Source organism: Phaseolus vulgaris, chromosome 5 (genome assembly GCF_051622355.1).
Source record: "Phaseolus vulgaris cultivar YP4 chromosome 5, ASM5162235v1, whole genome shotgun sequence".
NCBI classification, from domain to species: Eukaryota; Viridiplantae; Streptophyta; class Magnoliopsida; order Fabales; family Fabaceae; genus Phaseolus; species Phaseolus vulgaris.
In genome coordinates this window covers 16499999-16523949 of record NC_143502.1, presented here as the reverse complement: position 1 = coordinate 16523949, position 23951 = coordinate 16499999, and the positions used below count along the sequence as shown (strand labels likewise).

Here is a 23951-nt window from a genome sequence, read left to right as displayed (position 1 = left end):
CTCTCTTAGGCTTCATTATCATTCTCCATACACAATTTATTTTACTCATTTTAGCCGTCCAATCCCATCAAATTTCGCACCCTAAAATACAAAACAAAAGACTCATAGCAATGCAAGCTAGGATTGCATCAGTCATCCTTGTAGGTAGTATTTCAACATCTCCAATTTTCTTCAACATAGATAGAGGCATGAGATTAATACTTACTCCAAGAACTAATAATGCTTTTTCCACTGTAAAATTTCCTAGTTTGACTAGAAAAGTAAAACTCCCTGGATCTGTAGATTTCTCTGGCAAAGATTTATGAATCATTTCACTACAACCCGCTTCTAATTCCACAGTCTCTTGCTCCTTTAATCTTCTATTTTTTGTCAACAGATTCTTCATAAATTTGGCATAAGTGGGCATCTGTTCCAAAGCTTTAGTAAAAGGGATATTGATCTCTATTACTTAAGAATTTCACAAAATCTAATAAGGTGTCATACTATATTTTTTCTTGAGGGAGCATGTGGGTAAGATAAATCTAGAATTGAAGCACTCTTCTTTACATTCTCTATTTACTTTTTCTCTTTTTTCTTTTCTATATGTACACTCTCTTTTTCTTTTTTTCTCTTTTTCTTCCCCTTCACACTCAAATTTTATTTCTTCATCTTTTTTCTCCTCACAAACAATCAAATTGTCTCCAATCCCCTCTTCTATAACTATTTCACTTCTAGTAGTAATTGACTCACATTGCTCCTTGGGCTTTATGTGTGTGTTGGCTATAGATTGAGCATTCTGAGATTCCTTCAGCTATTGTGCAATCTGTCCCATTTGTGTCTCCAAACTTTGAATAACAACGTTGTTGGACAGTGATGCTTGCATAAATTTCTCCAAGGCATCATCCAATTTTCCTGTTCTCTCTTGGGATGAAGGATATAGTGGTTGTTGTTGTTGAAAGGGGCCTTCCTCACCTTGTCTTCCTTGATTTCCAATATAATGAGCCTTTTCTTCTGATGAATTATTTTGAAAAGAACAGTGACCATTGGGATGATCACCTCCACAAAAATCACACTTCATTGATTAAATTTGACTTGTAGTTGTTGTGGTAGACTAAATATCTGTTTCGTCAATGCTTCTATCTTGATGTGAGTTGATTTTAGGATTTGACATGTTATGGTGGCACTTTGTTTATGAGTTTTTGTTTTAAGCAGAAAATAGTAGAAGATTCCCACTGGACACACGCACACGCACACGCACACGCACACGTGCGCGCACGCGCACTTGTTTACAAAGCTTCGTTATCCTACAAAGATTAATAAATTCTTATAAATTTTACCAACTATAATGTGTCACATTTATTTGTAATATTAAGAATTTACATTTTCTAAGTATAAAACACCTGATCCTGTGATTGTACCATAACCCCTAAAAGATGTAAAGACGTATCCTTATTTGACAATGGCTTTCTTTTGTTTTAATAATATTGAAATGTGAGGAACTTAATGAAAAGTCCCAAACTTAATATAAGTGGGTTCTTCTAAAAAAAAGGTGCAAATTCTCACAAGAATATTATATTGTTGATGTATTGTATAAAAACAACCACATGAAAACTCATAATATACATTACCAGAATTTGAGAAACTTAATGAAATGTCACAAACAAACTACAATCTTCTCATACGGTATCATACAATCCACCATTTATTATTAAAAGTAACATATCTAACATGAGCCATTTATTTCTCTACTTTCTGTAAACCATGAAGAAATTGACCAAAACATTGATGAAGGCACACTTGGACAAAATAAAACCACACTCTCCGCCAATGAGGATTGATCCAAAGGACTGTCACCAACGCTACGAGTACCATGACATAACATGTAGCAAAACCCAAACAGAAGACATTGAAATCAATTTCAGAGTCGTCTTCTTCTTCATCATCATCACCCAATAGAGTTGGTAGTAGTGGTGGCTTTAAACTGTCACTTTTACAGCTAGGCCAAGTAAGATATGGATTTCCTTTGTAACTACTCCAATCAAAGGTACAAAACTGTCCCTTATCAAGTGCATTGCCTGATAAATTGTTGTAGGAAACATTGAAGACAGCCAAAAAGTGCAAGTCCTGTAATTGAAGAGGGATTTGTCCACTCAGGTTGTTATTTGAAATATCTAAACTCTCAATGGTTTCTAGCTTGTGGAAGCTCTCTGGGATCAGACCATTTAGATGGTTATGAGATAAGTTGAGAGAACGAAGGCCATGTAGATCTCCTATTTGGTGTGGAATCTCTCCTGTCAATTGATTGCATGACAAATCTAATTCTGACAAGAATTCAAATATATAAACTCCATAGGAAAGACACAAATTTTTTGTTGTGAGTTGCACTACTGTAAAATAAGGCCTAGGGCCAAATGGTTGAGCCCTATCAGTACTATAAAAGGGAGGGATAACATTTCCAAATGACATATTACTGAAGCAAGCAGGTATGGACCCACTGAAATTATTTTGAGAAAGGTCTAAGATATTGATTAGTTTTAATTGGCATATTTGACTGGAAATTTGGCCTTGCAAGTTATTACCTGCCAATAAAAGAAGTCTTAAAGACCTAAGCTTGTATACACTATCAGGAATTGTTCCAGTAAACTTGTTGTCACTAAAATCAATGACTGTTGCAGGAGAGTGGTTGCTCATGAATAATTCAGGTATCGAGCCACTAAAATTGTTTCCCCGCAGGAACAAGTATGCTGCCATTTTGAAGCAAGAGGGCAGGGAACCAGAGAATTTATTGTGAGATATGTCTAATGTAAGGAACTCATGTTGGCACCATTCATCTGTTATTTCTCCTTCAATGTTGTTCCCTGATGCAGTTAAGAAGGTAAGCCTAAGCATTCTGATCATACTCAATAGTGTTCCATTGAACTGGTTATTGTCCATCGTCAATGTTTGTAATGAGAAGCATCTGTTAAGAATGCGCTCAGGTACATTGCCAGAAAAGTTATTGTTCCCTAGAAACAATCCCATTAAGTTTGACATCTCACCAATTGAAGCTGGAATAGGACCATCAAGCGAATTGTTTGAGACATCCAAAGTCACTAAACGTGGGAAGAAGAATCCAACGCTGTTGGGGAGCTTCCCTTGCAATTTGTTGTTTGATATGGCTAACACTTTCATTTGATGCATGTGATGATTTTGATCAAAGGGTAGTTCAATAGGTCCAGTGAAAGAATTATCAAATAAGTAGACCTCTTCTAAATTTGGGTTGTTCATGAGCAACCAGCTAGGAAACTTACCAACTAAGTTATTTCCTGATAAATCAAGAACTCTCAAGCTACTTTGATTTGAAATGAAAGTTGGAATTTTTGTTGGTGACTTCAACTCACAATCGGCAATTGAAAGTTGTTCCAACTGAAATGATGGAACCCAAGGCGGATTTTCTGTTTCCACTGTCATATCGGCAATTAGCAATTCCTTAAGCTTCGAATGGTTGGCAAAAATGCTGAATGAGAATATACCATCAAATTTATTGAATGCAATGGAAAGATACTCGATAGATGTTATATGAGCAACGAAAGATGTCGCATTCCCACTTAAGTAGTTGAAGGAGAAATCAAGATAGCGAAGTGATGTCAAATTCTCAAAGCATTTATCCAAAGTTCCTCTCAGATTATTGAATGACAAATCTAGCTTCTGAAGTTTCTTCATTTTACATAAACCTACATTCAAAATAGTGACAAGTTATGGTATTGAAAATGAGAAAAACAAGTATGCATTGTAAATTTATTTATTTTTACCAAAACTTCCTTAAATTCATGAGTGATTTTTGATTGATAATGCAACAAATATAGTTACTAAACTTATTTAAAATAATAATGCCCTTAAAGAGTATATGCTACCTAATATGTACATATATTTAATATTCCATATTTCTTTTAATAGGATAAAAAATATATTAAATGTGAATACTCCAAATATTTTAACTATTTTATAACTTAAAAATTATATAAGAAGTATATAAGAAGTAATGATAGGTTGACAACTCTACATCAATTTACAATTAGAAAAAGAATTAACTTCTGATTGAAATTGTATGATGCCACGGTATAATTATAAATTGATATATTTTATTTTGCACTTGTCAAAACAATATTCTCTCTGAATAATGATACATTGACACTCTATATTTTTTATTTAATCACATTACAAATCTCAATATTATTAATTTAATATTTTTTTCATATCATTTAATTATAAATATTTATTTTTCGATGTATCACATGAAAAATTATATATAACTCTTTAAGAATTATCACATCATCATTTTCCTAAAAACTAATCCATTATACATCTACAATAATGACATAATCACATATCATAGAGAGATAATATAAAATATCTCGTACTTGCTCACCTTGGTTTGGAAAAGTTCCACTGATATCTGCGCTTCTTAGTTCAAGAACTTCCAGTATGCTTAGATCAGACAAAACTTCAGAAAAGAATAAAAGAGATTATTTAGCAACGTTATTAGCTTATATATACTCTTAATTCAGACTTCAAAAATTCAGAGCAATCAAAGTTAAGGAATGAAATATCATAGGACAACCAAGTAGACTGCACTTACCTTTATCAAGATCCCCTTTGATTGGATTATAACCTAGGTTCAAAGATTTAAGATTGGGGAAAGCAACTAATAAGGACTTGAGTATTCCCTTGTCAAAATTATTGCCAGCTAATTTCAGTGTCTTCAACTTCTTTAATACATAGGACTCAGTGCTATGCGCATCTGAAATATTGTGTTAGTTTATTATAATAAGAAAAAAAGTATACATTGGCGACTCATCATGAAATTTTGATATGACAATTTTAACAAAAAATAAATATATAATAAAAAAATTATAATTAAATTACAAGACTATTGCAGCTAGAAAAAAAATGCAGAAATTTGTGTGTCCATAAAGCAAAAGTTATTGATATTTCTCCATACTTTTCATATATTTTTCCACTCTTATGACAACTTTTTGGAAGTTCATATAAAATTCCTTTAATTTTTTTTCTATAATGTATATGAATTAGCAATATGTCTCTATAGGATTGCAAATTAATGGATCACCCTATAAAAGAAACGGTAAGCAGATAAAATTATAATTAAATTGTAGTTTGTAAATATATTTATAACTGACTTAGCGTTTCTATGGTACAAACCTTTAGTTTTGATTGCTAAATCTATGTAACTTTTCTGTACCTTTTTTTTTATCGTAGGAGTTAATTTTATTTTAGCATTATAAACAAACCTTCAAAGATGTCGATAATTCTTTAGGGATGTTTATTTGATTAGGTTACTCAATCATCTAACTCGATTTGATAAACTTAATTGGATTGAGTTGAGTTTCATTTATGATTGGATTAAACTTGACTCAATCTAAGCTAACTCACTCTAATACGGATTAGATGATGCACTACAAGAAAATCATTAAATAAAAATTAATTTTAGAAACAAAAAATAATTAGTTATTATTGACTAGATTAGGTACTATTGTAGAGACTAAAAATTATTGGTATTTAAAGTTGTTTCTATTATTAATAAATAGTTTCCAAATTGGTATCTAATTAGCTACCAAGGTTTTTGTGGAATCAAATAGTGGAATCATAGGAATGGAGTGGTGTTCAATAGGAAGGTGGATGCAAAAGAAATATTTAGTCTTGCACAATTACAAAGTTTGGTCGTGGATGAGGAGAAAAATAATAAACTATAATTTTTCTTACTCTTATTGGTGTTGTACCCCTTAAATTGTTTACATTAAGTTAATAAAGCTCAAATAAGTGTTGCTTAAGGTATTGTTGTGATGCAGATTTGAAGTAATGGAGAAGTATGAATGCATGTTGTGGTGGCAAGTAAAGAGAAGAGATTTTCTGGAACCCAATAAAAGGAAGGATGCAGGTATGGGTTTTTTTTTCGAAAGGTGCCCAAGCTGGAAAGTGTAAGGAAGATAAGACAAAAAAAGAAAGAGAGTGCAATGAAGGAAGCATGTATAGACTGGTGCAAGAAATTGCAGAATTCAGACAAAGCAGAGCGAAAGAAAAGAAGAATGGTTTGGTGTACTTAGGCAATGCACCTAGTGTAAAGATCGACCTGATAAATTTATGAATGAGGAATACTGCACAATAACTAAATCTGCACTTTTGTTTGCTGCAATTTGGGTTAATCTTTTGATTGTGTTTTGATTTTGTTTTGTCCTAAGGATTTAGGCTTCATACAGCTAATGTCTGTGATAATATTGAGCAGTTTAGATTTTTGTTTCTTGTGCTTATTTTGTTGAAAGGCTTAGCTGGAAAAGCCTAAATTTCAGTAGGTGAAATGTTTCTGATAAAGCAAGGACGTTGCCTAGTTTTGTATAAGGGTTGGAGCATCCCTAAAATGCTCAGTTTTATTTATTTAATTCTTTGCTGATAAAAATAATCTACCAAGGGTTTAGCTACCAACTTTAGAATCTAAATAAATCAAAGTCAAAGTTTTCTTTTAGAGTGTTTAATGGGAAAATGAAGGAGCTATAGTTCGAGATTTGCCTAGACTGTGAGAAAAGAAAAACTAAGCTTCAATGATTAAAGATATACAAATATAAGAAGATTCAGAAGTTCAAAAAATAATCAACATGTTTTGAAACCTTCAAATCAAATATGAGAAAGATGAAAGAGAAATACAAGATTTATGGGAAGTTTAAATGCAGAAGTTTCAAACTTCAACATTCAAATTATCTACAAGTAAAGAAACATTTCAAGGTCCAAATGTGGGTGATATTCATTGGTTAAGGCGCACAAGAGATCATCAAAGCAGAAGTTTCTTTCTAGAGCATCTAATGACACAAAGGAAAAGCAACAATGTGTATAATACTTGTCCCTGGAGAGGTGTAGAATACTTTTCCTAGAGAGGTATTCAAACTCCTTAGTGAAAAGCTTAAGTGGTCTACTTAAGGGGACTAGACGTAGGCCAAGTGGTAGGGTCAGTATAAATATGTGTCTCTTTTTTCTCTTCTATTTTTTGTTAGATGTTGTTTTCTTTTTGTCTTTATATTAGTGATTTGAGTTCAAACTCCATTCAACCCCCACCCTTTTGGAGTCAATTGTCCCTATAAGTGTCGACCTAGTTGATGCTAATCTTCTTTATTTTTTGTATTTATATTAAGTTAGTGCTGGCTAGGTCAACATTAATTTTATTTATTTAAGTTAATATCAATTAGGCAAATACTAATATAACATATTTTAATATTTTTTAGTGTCGGTTTTATCTACGATGATTTTATTTATATGTTAGGAATACATGTGTCCTTATGAGATAGAATATGAAGTGTAGATTATTCTTAATCCAAAAACTCATTTAATCAATCAAAACACATCATTTCTCTCACTTTTCTATATAAATCTTCTCACATTCATTCCCTTCATCCACACTCCTCTCCTCCCATTCATCCTTGTCACCCACACTCATCACCTCACAATCATCTCCTTCACTCACCATCATCTCCTTCATCCAACTTATATTTTCACCCAGACTCATCTTTTTGTCCTCCACACTCATCTCACATTCATCTTTTTCTTTCAATTCAATTCATTGCCTTTTTTTGTCTATTTTCTTTTTATAAGCTTTGTTTTTTGTTGAAGATGAGAATAAAGGCATTGTAGGAGAAATATTTTTTTAAATTGTTGTCATTACCATGGGCTACACCTGTACAAATTAAATTAACATTAAAAATGTGTTTCAATTAGCATCATCTTACCAATGCTAAATTAAATAAATTTTAATATAAGAATGCATTAGCATCAGCTTAGTTGACGATAACCTGCTTTAATTAATAATCAATTTAAAAATTAGTGATGAATTAACCTCGACTTAGTTGATATTATTTAGAGTTGACTTAATTAACACTACAGTTGACCTTCAAAAGCCAATACTAATGAATTAGAATCCATGGTTTTAGAATTAGTTGTATATGCAATGCAAATCTAACACTATTAAATAAATATTAAAATGCTAGACGATCCAGTAATTTCTAAATGGATTATCACCCATTAAACAATCTCGTGATACGATAGTCTATTAGTTTTGATGATAACAAACATTATAAGATGTGTTATGAATTTTAACGAAGCTCACTCATGTGCATAACATTGCAAAGACACGTCAGGCGATTATTGGGGGCGGATTTAAAATCCTTTTCCTGGCAAGCGGAGCAAGTCAATTGTAAACAACTGAGGGTTATCGTATCCACAGGGAATTGAAGTTTACCAAACATAGTAATAACTCTCAAAATGAAGTGAGACAAGGATAAAAGCTGGTTCATATATTTTTGTAAATAACAATAATAATCCTAATATAATATTAAGGATGAAACTTTGACAAACTAATGAAATAGAAGGATAACAATACAACACAGGTGTTGGTATTGAAATAATTTTGTGAATCTCTTTTTTTATTGTCACTTATAAATGCTATGTTTGTTCAAGTTCCTTATTCCTTAATTATGGTCAAAACCAAATGAATTCCTTGCACGAGGTTATTTAGAACCATAAACTAGCATAATCAATTTCTAGCATCATAATAATTTATTTTTGCATTAAGATGGAATAGTTCAAGTCATATACACAACTCCACTCTTGGTAGTTGACATATATGGTTGATTTGAAAGGGTTCAGATACATGAAATCTCCTTCAGGCCTCATTCATACTCCAAAGGCATCAATGGTTGTTCCTCACCATTAAACATTAAGTTTATTATCAAACCAATAGAACTTGAATCTCCAATAAAAAACATGCATTGATAAATAACGATAAGTTAAGAAATATCTCATGGTTTTTCAATCCCATAAATCTTACAATGAAGCACAAGAATGAGAAGCTAAGAACAACAAACATAACTCCCTGAATGTTGTTGGCCAACTTAGGATTTGATCATTTACTACAAAGTTTGTCTCTGTTCCAACCTTAGGGCTTTGGTCTTATGACATGATATGACATTGTAATTCAACCTCTATTAAGCCTTGATGCTTTGAACTTTTTATTCAAAACTTTGTTTACCTGAACCCTCGATGCTTAGAATGAGGCACAAATGCCTCTATTTATTGAGTTTAGTGAGGGTCTTCAACAAATTCAACTTCCTCTCAACACATACCAATCTGCTCAGCGAATAAGCTTTCTGTGTTAAACAAATCCTTTTGGCTTCAAACCCCTTCCTAGGATTCATCAGATTCAAATATTTAGAGATTTGGAAGGGATTCACTCTCAGTTAAGCCCAGTACAATCATTCCTTAACTGTGAAGTTTTCTTATGTTTGGGATTTTCTTCAAGCCAAACCTTAGCAAATATAAATCCTCATCTCTTTCATTCAGGTTGGCTCTAAGCCTTTGTTGCGCGAATCTAAGATTTCTTCACAGTGGATGACTCTTTTTCCTCAGCCCATTTGAAATTCACTCAGCCTTCTTGATTCATCTAGCCTCAATATGCTCAGCGCATGTCTTCAGCACGAAGTGATTAGGAAGTTCATTAATGATTGCTCTCTGGCAACAATCCTCTTAGCCTTTCTTCATGCGCTGGGCAAATTGGTCTTTCTGATATTTTTGTTTGTTTATGTTTTTCCTCTTTTTCTGCATGATTTTTGTAATTTCTTCTTCTTCTCTTCTCCTTTTGAGTCAAGTCTTGCTTTATGAGGTTTTGCATGTTTTTTAGGTTGTTTTTCTATACATTTTACACATTATGCATGTCTAGCTTACTATGATTTTTACAATAGTTTAACCCTTATCAACTATCTATAAAGGTGAAACTTGTTAGACGATCCTGTATTTTTAAAATTGATAGACTTTCTCTCAGTGTTAAGCTCAGTAGACAATCTCTATGTTTATGAAATAATAGCAAAAGTAGAAAATGTTGACCATTTAGATAGTGCAACTATGAATAGATGTGATAGAAGGTTTATAGTGCAAGGACATGCTAAACATTGTCTTCAAATGGTTTGTAACGCACAACAAGTCAGACGAATCCAAAGCAAGAGAAAAGCTTAACAATGCAGTGCTCATGGGCAAACTAGACAGACACTAAAGCTTGTTGATAAATTTCATACTTTAGTAATATTTCATACAAAAAGATAGACACTTATGGATTTTAATTGATAAAATAGTTATAATTGAAACTCTAATTTAGGAATTTTAACCTTTTAACATATTTTTAGATTATGAGATGAATAAGAATGATTTATTCCCAATTTTGTGTTATTTTCAGGAATTTAAGAAAAGATGAAACATATGCATATATTATGAATAAAGATATCACTTAGCACAAGTCCAATTAGGTTAAATAGAAGGCATAACTCTAGACATCATTAGAAGGAACCAAAGGAAGGAAACCCTAAATGTTTCTTTTCTTGTTGTCCATGTTTGTAATAGCCATCATGAGTTGCTAATTCTTTTTCTTTGGGATTGAGAGTAATATATTCAAAATCTTATGTATTGAGATGATATTTATCTATAATATTCAATTATTGATTGATGATTGGTATTATAATTTTATTTTCAAAGCTTGAAACTATTCATGATTTTGATCCTTAGATTTGACTGGAAAGTACTTCTAAGCATCTGACCTAAATGATAATGCTTAACATATTTGAATGCTAGGAATAGATTTGAAATTTAAATTAATTTCTTTATGACATTTTTTCGTAATAATAAGAAGTTTTAATAAATATGTGAGACATCGATATTTAGGGGCCTCTCTTAATAATTTTATATGCGATGAATCAATATGAATGATTTTTATATGTGCATGTCAATCAAGATGGAATGTTAGATGTTTAAAACTACATACGAGTGAGAAGATAAATCCCATCCCCATTTTTCTTAATTGAAATCTTTTACTCATTTACTTTGCTTTTATTTAATTTTCATGAAAACTATTGTCAATATTAAATCAAATCAAATTATTATACATATTCTTATACTCCGTGAATGCTACTATTAGGATTTTAAATAATTTTTCCTTGTGGATTCGATGTTCGTTCTTAGAGACAAATTATTACTTCTGACTCGGTACATTTGCCGTAAAACAGAGTCATCAAGTTTTTGGCATGGTTGATGATGAACAATTTTGTTTAAAATTTGAAAGTATAAATTGTTTTTTAAAGTTTTTTATTTATTTAGATGTGAATATTTTTAAAGTTTTTGTTTTATTTATGTGAATATTTTTTTAAATTCTTTTTGTAATTTTTTTGGTTAGTGTATTTATTTAGTAGAGGGCCTAGTAAGTTGGGTATCGAGTCAAACTTCATTCTGTGATGAATATCTTGTGAGCTTTTATTGTTCTCTTTATAAAGAGTGTTTTCTTATATCTTTGAGAGATTTTAATCTCAAAGGGAGATTAAGACGGTGTGTCTAGAGAGGTGTTGAATACTCGTTCCTGAAGAGGTGTTAAACTCGGTATAATTGAAAAGGTGTAAGAATACTTGTACTAAAGAGATGTTAAAACTCGTTTAGTGAAAGACTCTTAAGTTGTTTGCTTAAGGGAACTAAACGTGGTCCAAGTTGTCGGGTGAACTAATATATATCTTGTGACTACTTATCTCTAGCTTTTACTTATTAGATGTTATATTTGTTTTATTTTTCAATTACACAAACTGAGTTTAGACTCCATTCAAACTCATTAATGAAAATCAGTTGTTCCTATACTAAATAATGGTCGATGCTAATGTCCATTTTCTTATAATGCAAATAGACAATATAAAAAGATTTAAAAAATGAGAGAATATCAAAACATTCAATTTTTTTTTTTCAAAAAAATAGAGATAGTTTTCTTCGCTAGAAAGATCTATGAAATGAGCTCTGAATGTAAATGCTATATAACTTTCATTTATCATCATTCATTTGTTACACATTAGTGTAATACTATATAAATGGTCTTTGCTATCAGTTTTTTTTAAGAGAAAAGAAATATTAAGTTTAACTTGTAAAACTTGAAAATGGCTCATCAAACAATGATCAAAAGTCTGAACTACAAATAATACCCTTAGCAGCGACACGCACGTACATACCTTGGGTTGGAACGTGGCTAACAAAACGATTCCCACTCAAATCCAACATTTCCAAGTTTGGTAAAAGTGTCAATTCTTGGAAGAAGAAAAAATAAAACAAATCAGAATGTTCAGAAGGTCTCCAAAATGTTAAACATGCAATAATTAATAATTGCTTACGTCTTGTGTTTCATACCTTTCATAGGAAAGGGTCCACCAATTTGATTATTAGTCATAGTCAAATTCTTGATGGATGGAAGAGCACCAACCAGTTCCATTATGCTCTCATTCAGTGAATTGAAACTCAGATCTAATGTCCCCAACTTTTTCAATCTTGATTTGCTTTGATAATCTGAAAGATTTTAAAATTCACTTCAATGATTGATAAGTAATAAAAAAAAAATACTAATATATTATATCCTTTTAAATTAGTTTCAATTTCATCCTCATCTCCGCAACCTCTTCTAAGAACATATATAAATATAAACACAATCTTCTTAATTAAATTATTGCGTATAGACTTAGATAATAGTTTAATCTTTTCATATTTATAATTAAGCACTTCTTTTAAGTTTTTTTATTTTGAAAATAAAACAAGAAACATCATTCATATCAATAGAAAAGTTTAGTAAAGCAGTTTAAATCCAAGATTTGAACACTTCTCTAACCTAGTTTCTTAATCACCTCAAATAATAATTTCTGTTTTTGGTAGAAGTCTTACTTCTCATGTGTTCATCACTTCGTTAACCACTGGTTTCACACAATGAAATGATACCAAAAGCAATGCAACACACACACATGTACCTTGAGATGCAAGAAAGCTTCCATGGCCAATAAAATTCATGCTCAAGTTCAGCACTTCCAAGTTTGGTAAATGTGATAATTCTTTGAAGAAAAAAATAAAGCAAATTAGAACGTTCATGATTTCCAAGTGTGAAACATATAAGTACTTACATAGTCGCATTCATACCTTTCATAAAGGGTCCACGAATAAAATTAGCAGAAAGATTTAAATTCTTGATAGATGGAAGAGCACCCACAAATTCCAGTATGCTCTCATTGAGATTATTGAAACTCAGATCTAATGTCTCTAACTTCTTTAACATTGACTTGCTATCATCTGAAAGATATATCACTTCGTCATCATTCACTATAACCATTCACTGTATTACTTCATCTTTGTGTTAAATAGGCTTAACTAATTAAGGGTAAGTTTTATTATGTGTTTGTTATAAACTTACTTTTTAGTTTTTGTTTTAACCCTTTTAAAGTTCAAAACATTGACATATATCTTAGGTGGGTCACTGACTTACTATGTTAATGCTGGGACTTAATTAAGAAAAATAAAAGGAGGTGATTTTCTTTATGGAATAACAACCCATTATGCAATTAAAAGAATGTATTTTTTTATCAAGATTTTTGTAGGAATATAAAATGATAGAGATTTTGAGTGTTATAAGAAAAGAAAAGAAGTCATACTAGTCTAGAAAATTTACATGTCCTATACACACTGGTTAAGTGCCAAATGTTGTCCATTAAGACGTGGTGGCCATTTTTAAACTAAAACGAACATATTGATGACGATTCATGGTACTCTCCATATAATTCAATGACTGCACTCAAATGGCGGTTCTTGGTAGGAACCACCTTATATGAGCATCATATAGGTTTTAATAAAACTGCTGTCTATGTTTGCAAATTTAGTCATAGACGATGTTTATGAGTAAGAATTATCGTCTATGAGCTTTTTATTTACCCTAATTTTGAGCCCGCCATACTTACGCTTCAACTTTCATTCACTTTTGTGTTATGCACTCTTCCTTGCCCTCTTTGCTTCCCACTCTCGCGTTGCACTCTTCGTCTTCCTTGCACTTGTTCTTCGCCAACGTAAGTTCTTCCACCATTGGTTATTGTTCCTCCACACTCATTGCTTCTTTTCCTAATTTTTTTGGTTTTTTTTAAGGTTCTCATCATTCTGTTTTCCCTTCATTGCTTTTCCGCCACGCATTTTGCTCGTCGTTATTGTGTTTTATCGTCATCTCCGTTTCATCGTTTTTTTGCCCCCATCGTCTCGACAATTGTTTACCGTTTGAGAGACCCTTAGTTTCTCGTTTGAGATATAATACATGTATTTGTCTACTCCTCCTCCAATTGTAAATTTCTTTTAAACATTTTTTAAAAACAGAGGAGGTTGTAGTGACAATAATTGTATCGAGTCTTGAATTTTCCAGGTGGACAGTTTGAGAAAAGTAATCACTTTTTATTAGTTCATTAGTACGTAACTTAATTAACATGTCATATATTTTACGTAATTTTGGTTCATAATATTTCGTGTTGTTCTTCACGTGCATATTTGATTGTGGAGATTTCATGTACCATTTTCATTTCGTGTTACCTGAAAACAATGCAAAGTGTTGTCGAGATTTTGTTAAATATAAGGAATGTTGATTAAAGTGTATGTACTATTGAGTTATAATAAAAGTGAATCTTCTCGAATGGGATAGGTTCATACCCATAATAAAAATGTGAGTTTTCACACGCATTAGTGAACACCTCAATGACCATTACAAAACATACATATGGATCGAGATTTGATCAACTCAATTCGCATAAGTGATGAGTACGAAAGAGGAGTAGAAGAATTTATACAATTTGTGCAACGTAACTCCAACAATAGTGGTCATGATGGAGTAAAGTTTAGGTATCCGTGCGTTAATTATTTGGATGGGAGGAGATTGGATGTTAACAAAATCATGGTTTTTATGATCTTATACAACTTGGACATGGCATGGTGAATTATTAAATTTACCAAGAGTGTTCGTATCCCAAGAATATGTCCAATCCACCATGGATGATGCAGTAAATGATGAAGTACATGATGATCGATTGGAGGACATGATTCGTGATGTTGGAGCTGAGTCTTTTGCGGAAGCACATGGATATGGAAGTATGTCAACCGATGCGGAGACTCCATTGTATCTTGGATCAACTAACTTTACACAGTTGTCAGCGGTGTTAAGATTGATAAATTTGAAGGCAATAAATGGATGAACTGGTAAAAGCTTCACGACATTGCTTGAGTTATTGAAGGAGATGTTTCGAGAGGGAAATACATTACCTAATTGTAATTATGAGGCCAAAAAGATTCTTTTTCCGATGGGTATGGAGTATAAAAAGATACATGCATGTCTTAATGATTTTATATTATATAGAAAGGATTTTAAATTGTTGAAAAATTGTTCGAGGTACGGGTTATCACGTTATAAGTTGAATCAAAAAGACGATAATATTATTGAACAGACCAAAATGAATAGACCCCTAATGAAAGTTGTGTGGTATCTTACCATCATTCCAATGATGAAGCGTTTGTTTGCAAACCCAAATGATGTTAAGAATCTTAGATGACATGTAGATGAGGGAAAATGTGATGGCATGTACCACCATTCAGCTGATTCTATTCAATGGAAGAAATTTGATGATGAGTTTCCTAAGTTCGGCAAAGAGTCAAGAAATATCCGACTTAATTTAGCTACAGACAGAATGAATTTGTTTGGTAATATGAGTATGAATCATAATTCATGGCCTGTTTTACTAGTTATTTACAATTTACCTCCTGGTTGTGCATGAAGCGAAAATACATGATGTTCTCTATGATGATATTCGGTCCAAGACAGTCAGGAAATGACATAGGTGTTTATCTAAGTCACCTAATTGATGTTAAAAGTCATATTTTATTGATGTAATGCATGTTGAGAAGAATGTGTGTGATAGTTTAATTGGCACACTTCTTAACATTAACGGGAAGATGAAGGATGATATAAATGCTCTTTTAGATTTGATTGAAATGAACGTATGAGGTGAGTTGGCTCTAATACAGGTGGATAAGTGTACATATTTGCCCCCAGCCTGTTACACCATGTCAAAAGATGAAAAAAAATACATTTTTGCCAATGTCTAAAGAGTGTGAAAGTGCCACAAGGACATTCATCAAATGTGAAGAGCCTAGTATCAATGCAAGATTTGAAGCTAATTGGGTTGAAGTCTCCTGATTGTCACATCTTGATGCAACAGTTGTTGCCGATAGCTATTCCCGAGATTTTACCAAAAAATGTTGGACATACCATAATTCATTTGTGCTCATTCTTCTCATCCATCTGTTGTAAAGTCATTGATCCAGAAAAGTTAGATGAACTTGAAGATGAAATTGTTGTTATCTTGTGTGAATTGGAGATGTTTTTCCTCCATCTTTTTTTTACATCATGGCTCATTTAGTTGTGCATCTGGTAAAGAGAGGTTAAATTGTGTGGACAATTGTACTTAAGATGGATGTATCATGTTGAACGGTATATGAAATTTTTGAAATGGTATGTCAAAAAACATTTGTCCAGATGCTTCGATGATTGAAAGGTACATAACTGAATTGAATTTTGTTTAGAGTACGTGTGAAACGCAAATCCAATAGGTCTTCCAACCAACTCATGGCACCACATGCGTTTATAAGTAAATGTTTACATAGTGTACATGTGGTAAGCAAATCTCTATCAGAAGTCTTGTAATCACATTTATATATATTAAAACACTGAGGAAGTTATACCTTCCATATATGCTCACAAAACCATTGTAAAGGAAAATAACCCAAGACAACCAAAGAAATGGGTCTTGATGGAACATAATACAACTTCCATGCCTTGGTTTAAAGATGAGGTGTTAAAGGATTCAACGAAATCGAAGACCTTGACCTAGTTGGTTGTTGGATTGAAGTTTGATGCCATTTCTTGTACAATTTACAAAGTGAACAATCGTCTTGAAGCCGATTCAATGCAATTTTCCACATACAAATCTTGTAGTTGGATCAATGGCATACCATGATGTTATATAAGAGATACGAGAAGTTGATTATACTAAGTTTTTTTATCGATGGATCGGGATTCACATTAGTGGACTTTCGAAAGATAGGTTATCGGGATGAGCCATTTATAATGGTTCAACAACACTAGTGCAAAATGTATAAACAAGTACGGTTTATTTAGTGCGGCTTTGCGCTCAAACGCTTTCGTTAAAAATGCGGTGACAGTTTTGTAATTAAGTTCATTTACAAGTGCGGCTATTAGTAAAGCCACACTTGTAAATCAAGCGTTTGGATTTACAAGGGCGACTATTTGTACAGCCGCCCTTGTAAATCAAAACTCTTGATTTACGATTGTGGCTTTACAAGTAGCCGCCTTCTTGATACTCTCCTTTCGCTCGCGCTTCGTTTCTTTTATATGCTTCCTCCATTAACTGTGTTTCCTCTTTTTTTCCTCTCTTCTAAGCATTGTGTTCGTGCCATTGGTAAGCATTGTCTTCCTCTCTTCTTCTTCACCATTGATTTTTGTATGTTTTGCGTTTCTCTTATGTTTTGTCTTATGCCATTGCTAAGGTCATGCTTCATTCGGAAGGTTTTTGTTTGCTTTCTGCTGTCCCTTCCTCGTCGTTGTTGCCACCTTGCTTTGTCATATATTTGCGTTTCATTGAGGAATTTTTATTTGCGTTTTTTGGAATTCCATTGGGATGAGAGACGAAGAGGTATGATATGGATGCACCAAGAGATAAAAAAATGCTAAAATAATGACCATATTCTTTGGAAAATATCAAAGTTGAGAACTTTGATTAGAAACCTAATCAACAGCGAAAAAGAAAAGAAAACCCTAAACGCCTATCGTAAATGCGATTTATAAATGAGGCTATGTAAATAGCCACATTTATAAATTGAATTTACAAATGCGGCTATATAGCCGCCTTCTTATCTCTTCGATTTACAAATGTGTGCTCATCAAATGCGGTTATATAACCACCCTTATAAATGTAAAATAGCCGCACTCGTTTTGCTTTTCTGCACCAGTGCAAGCATCTCCGGTTTTCTATGTCAAAGATCCTACTTCAGAACATTTGTATGTTGTTTTACACGGGAAAAAACAAAGGGAGACTATTGATGATGACTTATCTAATATTGAAAATGGTGACGCTTGTTCTTTCACACCAATGTAATGGATAAAGATGACGATGTGGTTGATGATGTACATGCAACCCGTAAAGACCACAATGAGAAAATATACATATGAACATTAAACCCACTATGCAATTTAGTAATATTTGTGGTAATATTTTATGCATTTGTTTTATATGAACTTCTTCGATGCAATTTAACTGATGTTTGTTACCTATTTTTTTAACATAGATATGACTGACGATCAGACTATGATTTCTTTTGACCACCCTTTCGGCAGATCCACCAAAGTACCTACTAGACTTAGGTGTCTCTCATATAGACGTGCTAGTGGCGACAAGAGATCAATAACCATTGACGTAAGCACCGGGGTGGCTTTTGGTCCTAATGCTGATATGTTCAACAACTATCCTGGAGTCGGTGCTCGTTAGAGGATCTCCATATTGATACCTTTGTGAGATCATGTGCCTGAGGTCGACCGGACCATGATCTGGGAGGATATCGTGGTAATGTATACATTATTATTGTTATCATATATTTCTTTTTAATATTAATTGATCAATTTTAAGTTCATGGAATTTTTTTGCAGACACATTTTGATATCCCTAACGTGGAGAGTATGAGATCGAAGGTTCTATCTTCGGTCACCATTAAATTTCGTTAGTTTAAGTCACAACTAACGTCAAAATATGTTTTTGGACCTTATAAAGGCCAAAATCCTGTTTAAGGTACTTTAATATTGATGAGGAGACGTGGCGTAATTTCATTAAAAGCTGTGAAGTTGAGCAGTGGATGGTAAGTGAAATTACTTAATTATTTTATTCAGTGATCATAGTACTAATTATTTAATATTATTTGGTTTACTTTGTTTATTCCATTTCTCATAGGGTGTTAGGGAAAAACCTCAAAACATAGCATCCAATAATGTGACCCCGCACCTACTGTCTTGTGTGGGGTATCGTAAGCTTGAACAATCTTTGGTAAATAAGAAGGAGAAATCAAGATAGACAATTACTTCTGAAAATGATACCCAATGAACCTCCATCTCCACCTACCCGCCGCCAAAAATGGAAGATGGTCCAGAAGAAAAAATTGGATACGTATAGTTTTGAGCAATCACGGATAGTCTAAAAAAATTGTAAGTTATTTTCACTACTTTTGCATCTATTTTAAAGTATTAATTATATGAAAAACTTATATAATTTTGGATTCTTGCAGGATTCATTGGTTGAGCAAAGCACCCAAGGTAATTTTATACCTCATGGTCGTCAAGATATTTTATAAACTAGTTTTTAGATTGGTATACAATTAGCTAATTGATTAGATACCAATTTAAAAATTATTTTATAAATTTTTAATAAAAACTACTTTAGATACCAGTAATTTTTCTAAGTTTCTAAAATAATATCTAATTTTGTTAATATAATAAGTAATTAGTTTTTGTCTCTAGAATTAGTCTCTATTTAATGATTTTCTTCTAGTGATAATAACTAATTACTTTTTGTCTCTAACATTAGTTTGTATTTAATGATTTTCTTGTAGCATATATTAGTGTATTTTTGACAAATTTGTAGAGAGAAACTAGCTTGAAGAAAAAGTTTTATGTCAATTATCACATATACTTGGTTCTCTATATTGTCTAACTAGATACTATTTTCTTGTATTGTTATCTAGCTTGTTGGTGAAAAGAGTATTTTATGTGGATAATTGAATATTTCTAAGAGAATTTGTAGTTTATCCATTAATTATTATTACTCGAAGTTTTTACTAGATTAAGTCTACTAGATTTTTTCCTTACTAGAGATATTTTCACATTAAAATTTCGGTGTATGCTGATTTCTCTGTTTCCCATTTGGTTCAAATATTGCTTTGTCTATTATTTATACTATTATTTGTATAAAAAAATTGATCTGAAGTTTACTTCCACATGCCATTTTTAGATGTAAGGTCAGAACTTTCTATATATGTCACTAAATGCATATCTCCTAAATTATATATATACCCAATCTTTCCATATATCCAGTTAAGAAACCTTATAACAATTGCTAAAAATAAAGAATATAAAAGTAAATAACGAGAGAATATTAGGACAGATTGTACCTGCATTCCAAATGATTTCCAGAAAACAATAATTGGACAAACCAAGACTTCTTAATTCCCTCAAGGGAAGGAAGAATGACCAGTTTAAGCTACGTGTGGGATTTAAACAAATGGGCCCGATTACCGTTTCAGTAATTTCATTAATTCTATGAAGATTCCCAAGTGCCAGATGAATGATGTGGCCAGAAGAGGAATTGCATGTGACTCTTTCCCAGGCACAACAATTGCTCTTTGGGTCATTCAACCACGAAGGTAGCAAATGTGACTCATTGCCATAACTAGCTTTGAAATCTAACAGTGCCCTCTTCTCTTCTTGGAAACAACCATTTGTGCACAACACATCACCAAAAACTATTGCACTCAACAACAACACCAACCACCATTTCTTCCTATAAAGCTCCATATGGAAGACTAAGTTGAACATTACTGCCTTACAATTTGTGTGGTTATATATATCTCACCCTCTTAGCATTTTCTGCAAATTGGAATCCGATTGGATACATAAGATTTCTATTGAACTATTGACTAAAATTAGCCAGATAAACCCTAGAAAGATTCATGAGTGGAAGGAAATCTTCTGCATGTCCCAAAAATTTGTCCGAATCCCACCGATAAAACCGTGTCATTACGCTATACTATGAAAGATAAGTCTTTGACCTTAAAGTTGTTTGCTCTTCACGATATTGTTACGTTTCAATACCCATACCTCACGTCATGACAAAAATATCAAATTAGGTTCTAAATTGATGGACTTGTGTGAACATATCAATGTCGCTGCTGAGGTCGACCAGGTCTCCACAGGGTTCATCCTCTGAAGTCTGTAGCATTAGCTGTTATTAGGTCATTAAATATCTATCATTTCACTTAATCTTTATTATAACTGTTTTCAATAAAAAATATTAGAATTTTATTCAACTAAAAACAAATACAAACTATGGATTCTTTTTGCTTCAATTAATAACATCTTAAGATTTTTAATTTGAGAAAAATAAAAAATCTAAAACAACCTAGACTTGCATAAAGGAATAAATTAATTTCAACGGAACAACTTGATTATGTTCATGAAAACTATACAAATGAAATTCAAGCATAAAATGATTCAAAAGTTGAAACTAAAATGGGTATATAAAAGTGTTGCAGTGATGAAACTAAAATAAAGTATCTATTAAAGAGTTCAAATAAAACTATGCTAGACTATTAAGCAACGTATGAGTGTAAAATTCTATTAAAGCAACCTAAGTTCAAAACAAAATTGATTTTACTAACTTTTTCTAAAGTTCAGACTTTCTATCAACCATAGTTTAACAGATCATTTGTCTCATTTGTTCTTGTTATAACAATGAAAGTATAAATATCTAATTAGAAACAAAAACCTAAGAATGCAAGAACCATACACTATACCATTTTGTATTTATAGTAACATTTATTTAAAATGTTACAATATATCAATTTTAAATATATCAATTTTAATTACTATAGTAACATTTTTTTACATAAATGTCACTATAAATAAAATAAACATAAATTTTAATTACTATAGTAACAATTTTTATATAAATATCACTATAAACAAAATAAACAATAATATTTTATAAATAAATATTATAATTAGTAAATTTAAACTAGTATTATCTTTTAAATTTTTCAACTTAATAAAAATTTTAAATATTATACATAATCTTAATTTATAAAAATTATTCTTTCAATTTCAACTCATTCTCTCACACTCGTTTTTTCCTTTCTCAATCTCAATCTTGTTTGTTCTAAGTTAATGTCGTTATCTTGTTTTCTTTTAAGTCACTGACTCTCTCTGTTGCGCTCTGATTCCTCACTCTGTCAATCTCAATCTCTCACGTTCCTCTTCTTCACTCTCTCAATCTCAATCTCTCACGTTCCTCTTCCTCACTCTCTCAGTGTCGTTCCTCTTCCTCACGTCGTTCCTCTTCCTCACGTTTCACTCTCTTCTCTGTGTTTTGTCTCCGTCTTGCTCGTTCGCTCGATCAAACGGTTATTGCTACATGCGTGTGTGACTGTCATTGCCATTGCTATTTGCACGTGTGTCTCATTTTTAGCTCAAATAATTCTTCTTTATTCCAAATCTTCAATATTCCTTAGAAACTTGCAATTAACACCAAATTTGGAAATAAAATGCTCTTATTCAAATAAAGATCACAAAAATGTAAAAAAGTAAAAATTCATAACTTAAGAATTATTATATATGTAAATTAGTAATAAATCCTCCTAAGTGCCTATATTTAATATGAAATATTACTGAAATTAGGTACTTATCAGGCACCTCTTCCTCCGGTCCTCCTTTAGTGTCATCTTTTTTGGCTACATAAGGCTGTGAGTTGCCATTCTTCACTACTATGGCCTCCTCTACTTCTATATGGGCGATTGGTTGTTCTCTGACCTCGGCCATGGACTCGGCTCTATATCGAATGAGTGAGTCACTAAAAAGACTTGCCCATATACCTTTTACGAACGTGATAACAACCATCTCCTCGTTGGGCGTTGGGAGCCTGAACGAGAATGCGCAATAGCGATTTACATAATCTTTCAATGATTCTCTCTCCTTCTATCTGACATCAAAAAGGCCAGGAAGGCGAGGAGGGTCAACCTTGTTGGCTGAGAATTGCTCCTTGAAGATTTTGGACAACTGTTGGAATGATGGTATATGCCTATCTGAGATTATGCTAAACCAATGAAGGGTCGTTCTCGTTAACGTTCCCCTGAGCATTTTGCAGCGAATAACATCCGATTTAGCTGAGATGATCATCTGGGCCCTAAACCCCTTTAGGTGACTCTCACGGTCCTCCACTCCTTAGAAAGGAGTTATCTTTGGGGTGAGAAAATGCAGTGGGATGGGCTCATCCATGATTTTTCGAGAGAAAGGCTGAGGGTTGTCCCTTGAGGACAGATCCTGGGAAAGAACCCGGATGGTACGCTGTTGTTGTCTGTACATGGTTCTGCGCATCTCTTCATTAGTTTTTTGTAACTCATCATTTATCCGTGTAGCCTCTTCCATCCTTTGCGAGAAGCTTCTACTTCCCTCAGGAGGTGCTCTTGGTGGGCTCGGGCTTTCTCTCTTTGTCGTTCCTGCTCGGCTCGAGCTTCTTCCCTCAACTGTGTCTGTTTGGCTCGATCTTTGTACAGGCCAGACCTCGGTCATCGGTCTGAGAGAAAGACACCGAACATTGGTGGTCTGATAGTAATGAGGCACCACGTAAGCTGGGTCCCAAAAACAGTATGAGTTAACATAATGTTAATAGCCAGATACCATAATAAGACTTAAGTCACGAGAGAATCATGCATGGGGTGTGTATGGTGTTAGAATATATGACCTTAAACAAGAGGGTGTGAATTGTTTAAGAGGGGTTTTTGAAAAGTTTTTCAGGTTTAATGAAATTCTTTGTATAAATCCAGAACAGGAATCAAGTTAGCCAAGAACTCAAGCAGTTATACAGCAATACACAGAAAAACAATCAGTTATTTCTTCGAAACAATCGGTTGTTTATATCAGTTAAGCTTAAAACAAAATTTAAAAGAGTTCAGGGTAAGAGAGAAATACACAAACAGTTTATACTGGTTCACTCTTAAGCCAAGAGCTACATCCAGTCCCCAAAAAACCACTGGGTAATCCACTAAGCAATTAAACTAGATTACAAAACACAAACCACCAAAGTAGTGACCTTGAACCCTTCAAGAAACACACTACCTTTGGCAAACCACACCAAGAGTATTGATCTTGAACACCTCAAGAACACACAACACTCCTTGGCAACACAACACCAGAAATACAGTAGGTTTAGAAAGGATTACACCTGATCACAATACAGTTT

The 23951-nt window shown here is 32.7% G+C and overlaps 1 protein-coding gene across 1 annotated transcript; it reads right to left on the bottom strand.

The window, feature by feature from the left end:
* Positions 1–1681: 1681 nt before the first annotated feature.
* On the bottom strand, positions 1682–20512 carry LOC137835240 (cuscuta receptor 1). Its single transcript, XM_068643643.2, has 8 exons — positions 20110–20512; positions 12994–13143; positions 12828–12908; positions 12220–12375; positions 12045–12119; positions 4598–4759; positions 4388–4462; positions 1682–3692 (listed from the first exon to the last, which is right to left on the bottom strand). The coding sequence occupies exons 1-8, from the start codon at positions 20510–20512 to the stop codon at positions 1717–1719; spliced, it is 3078 nt and encodes a 1025-aa protein (XP_068499744.2). The 3' UTR covers positions 1682–1716.
* Between the last annotated feature and the right edge of the window lie 3439 nt (positions 20513–23951).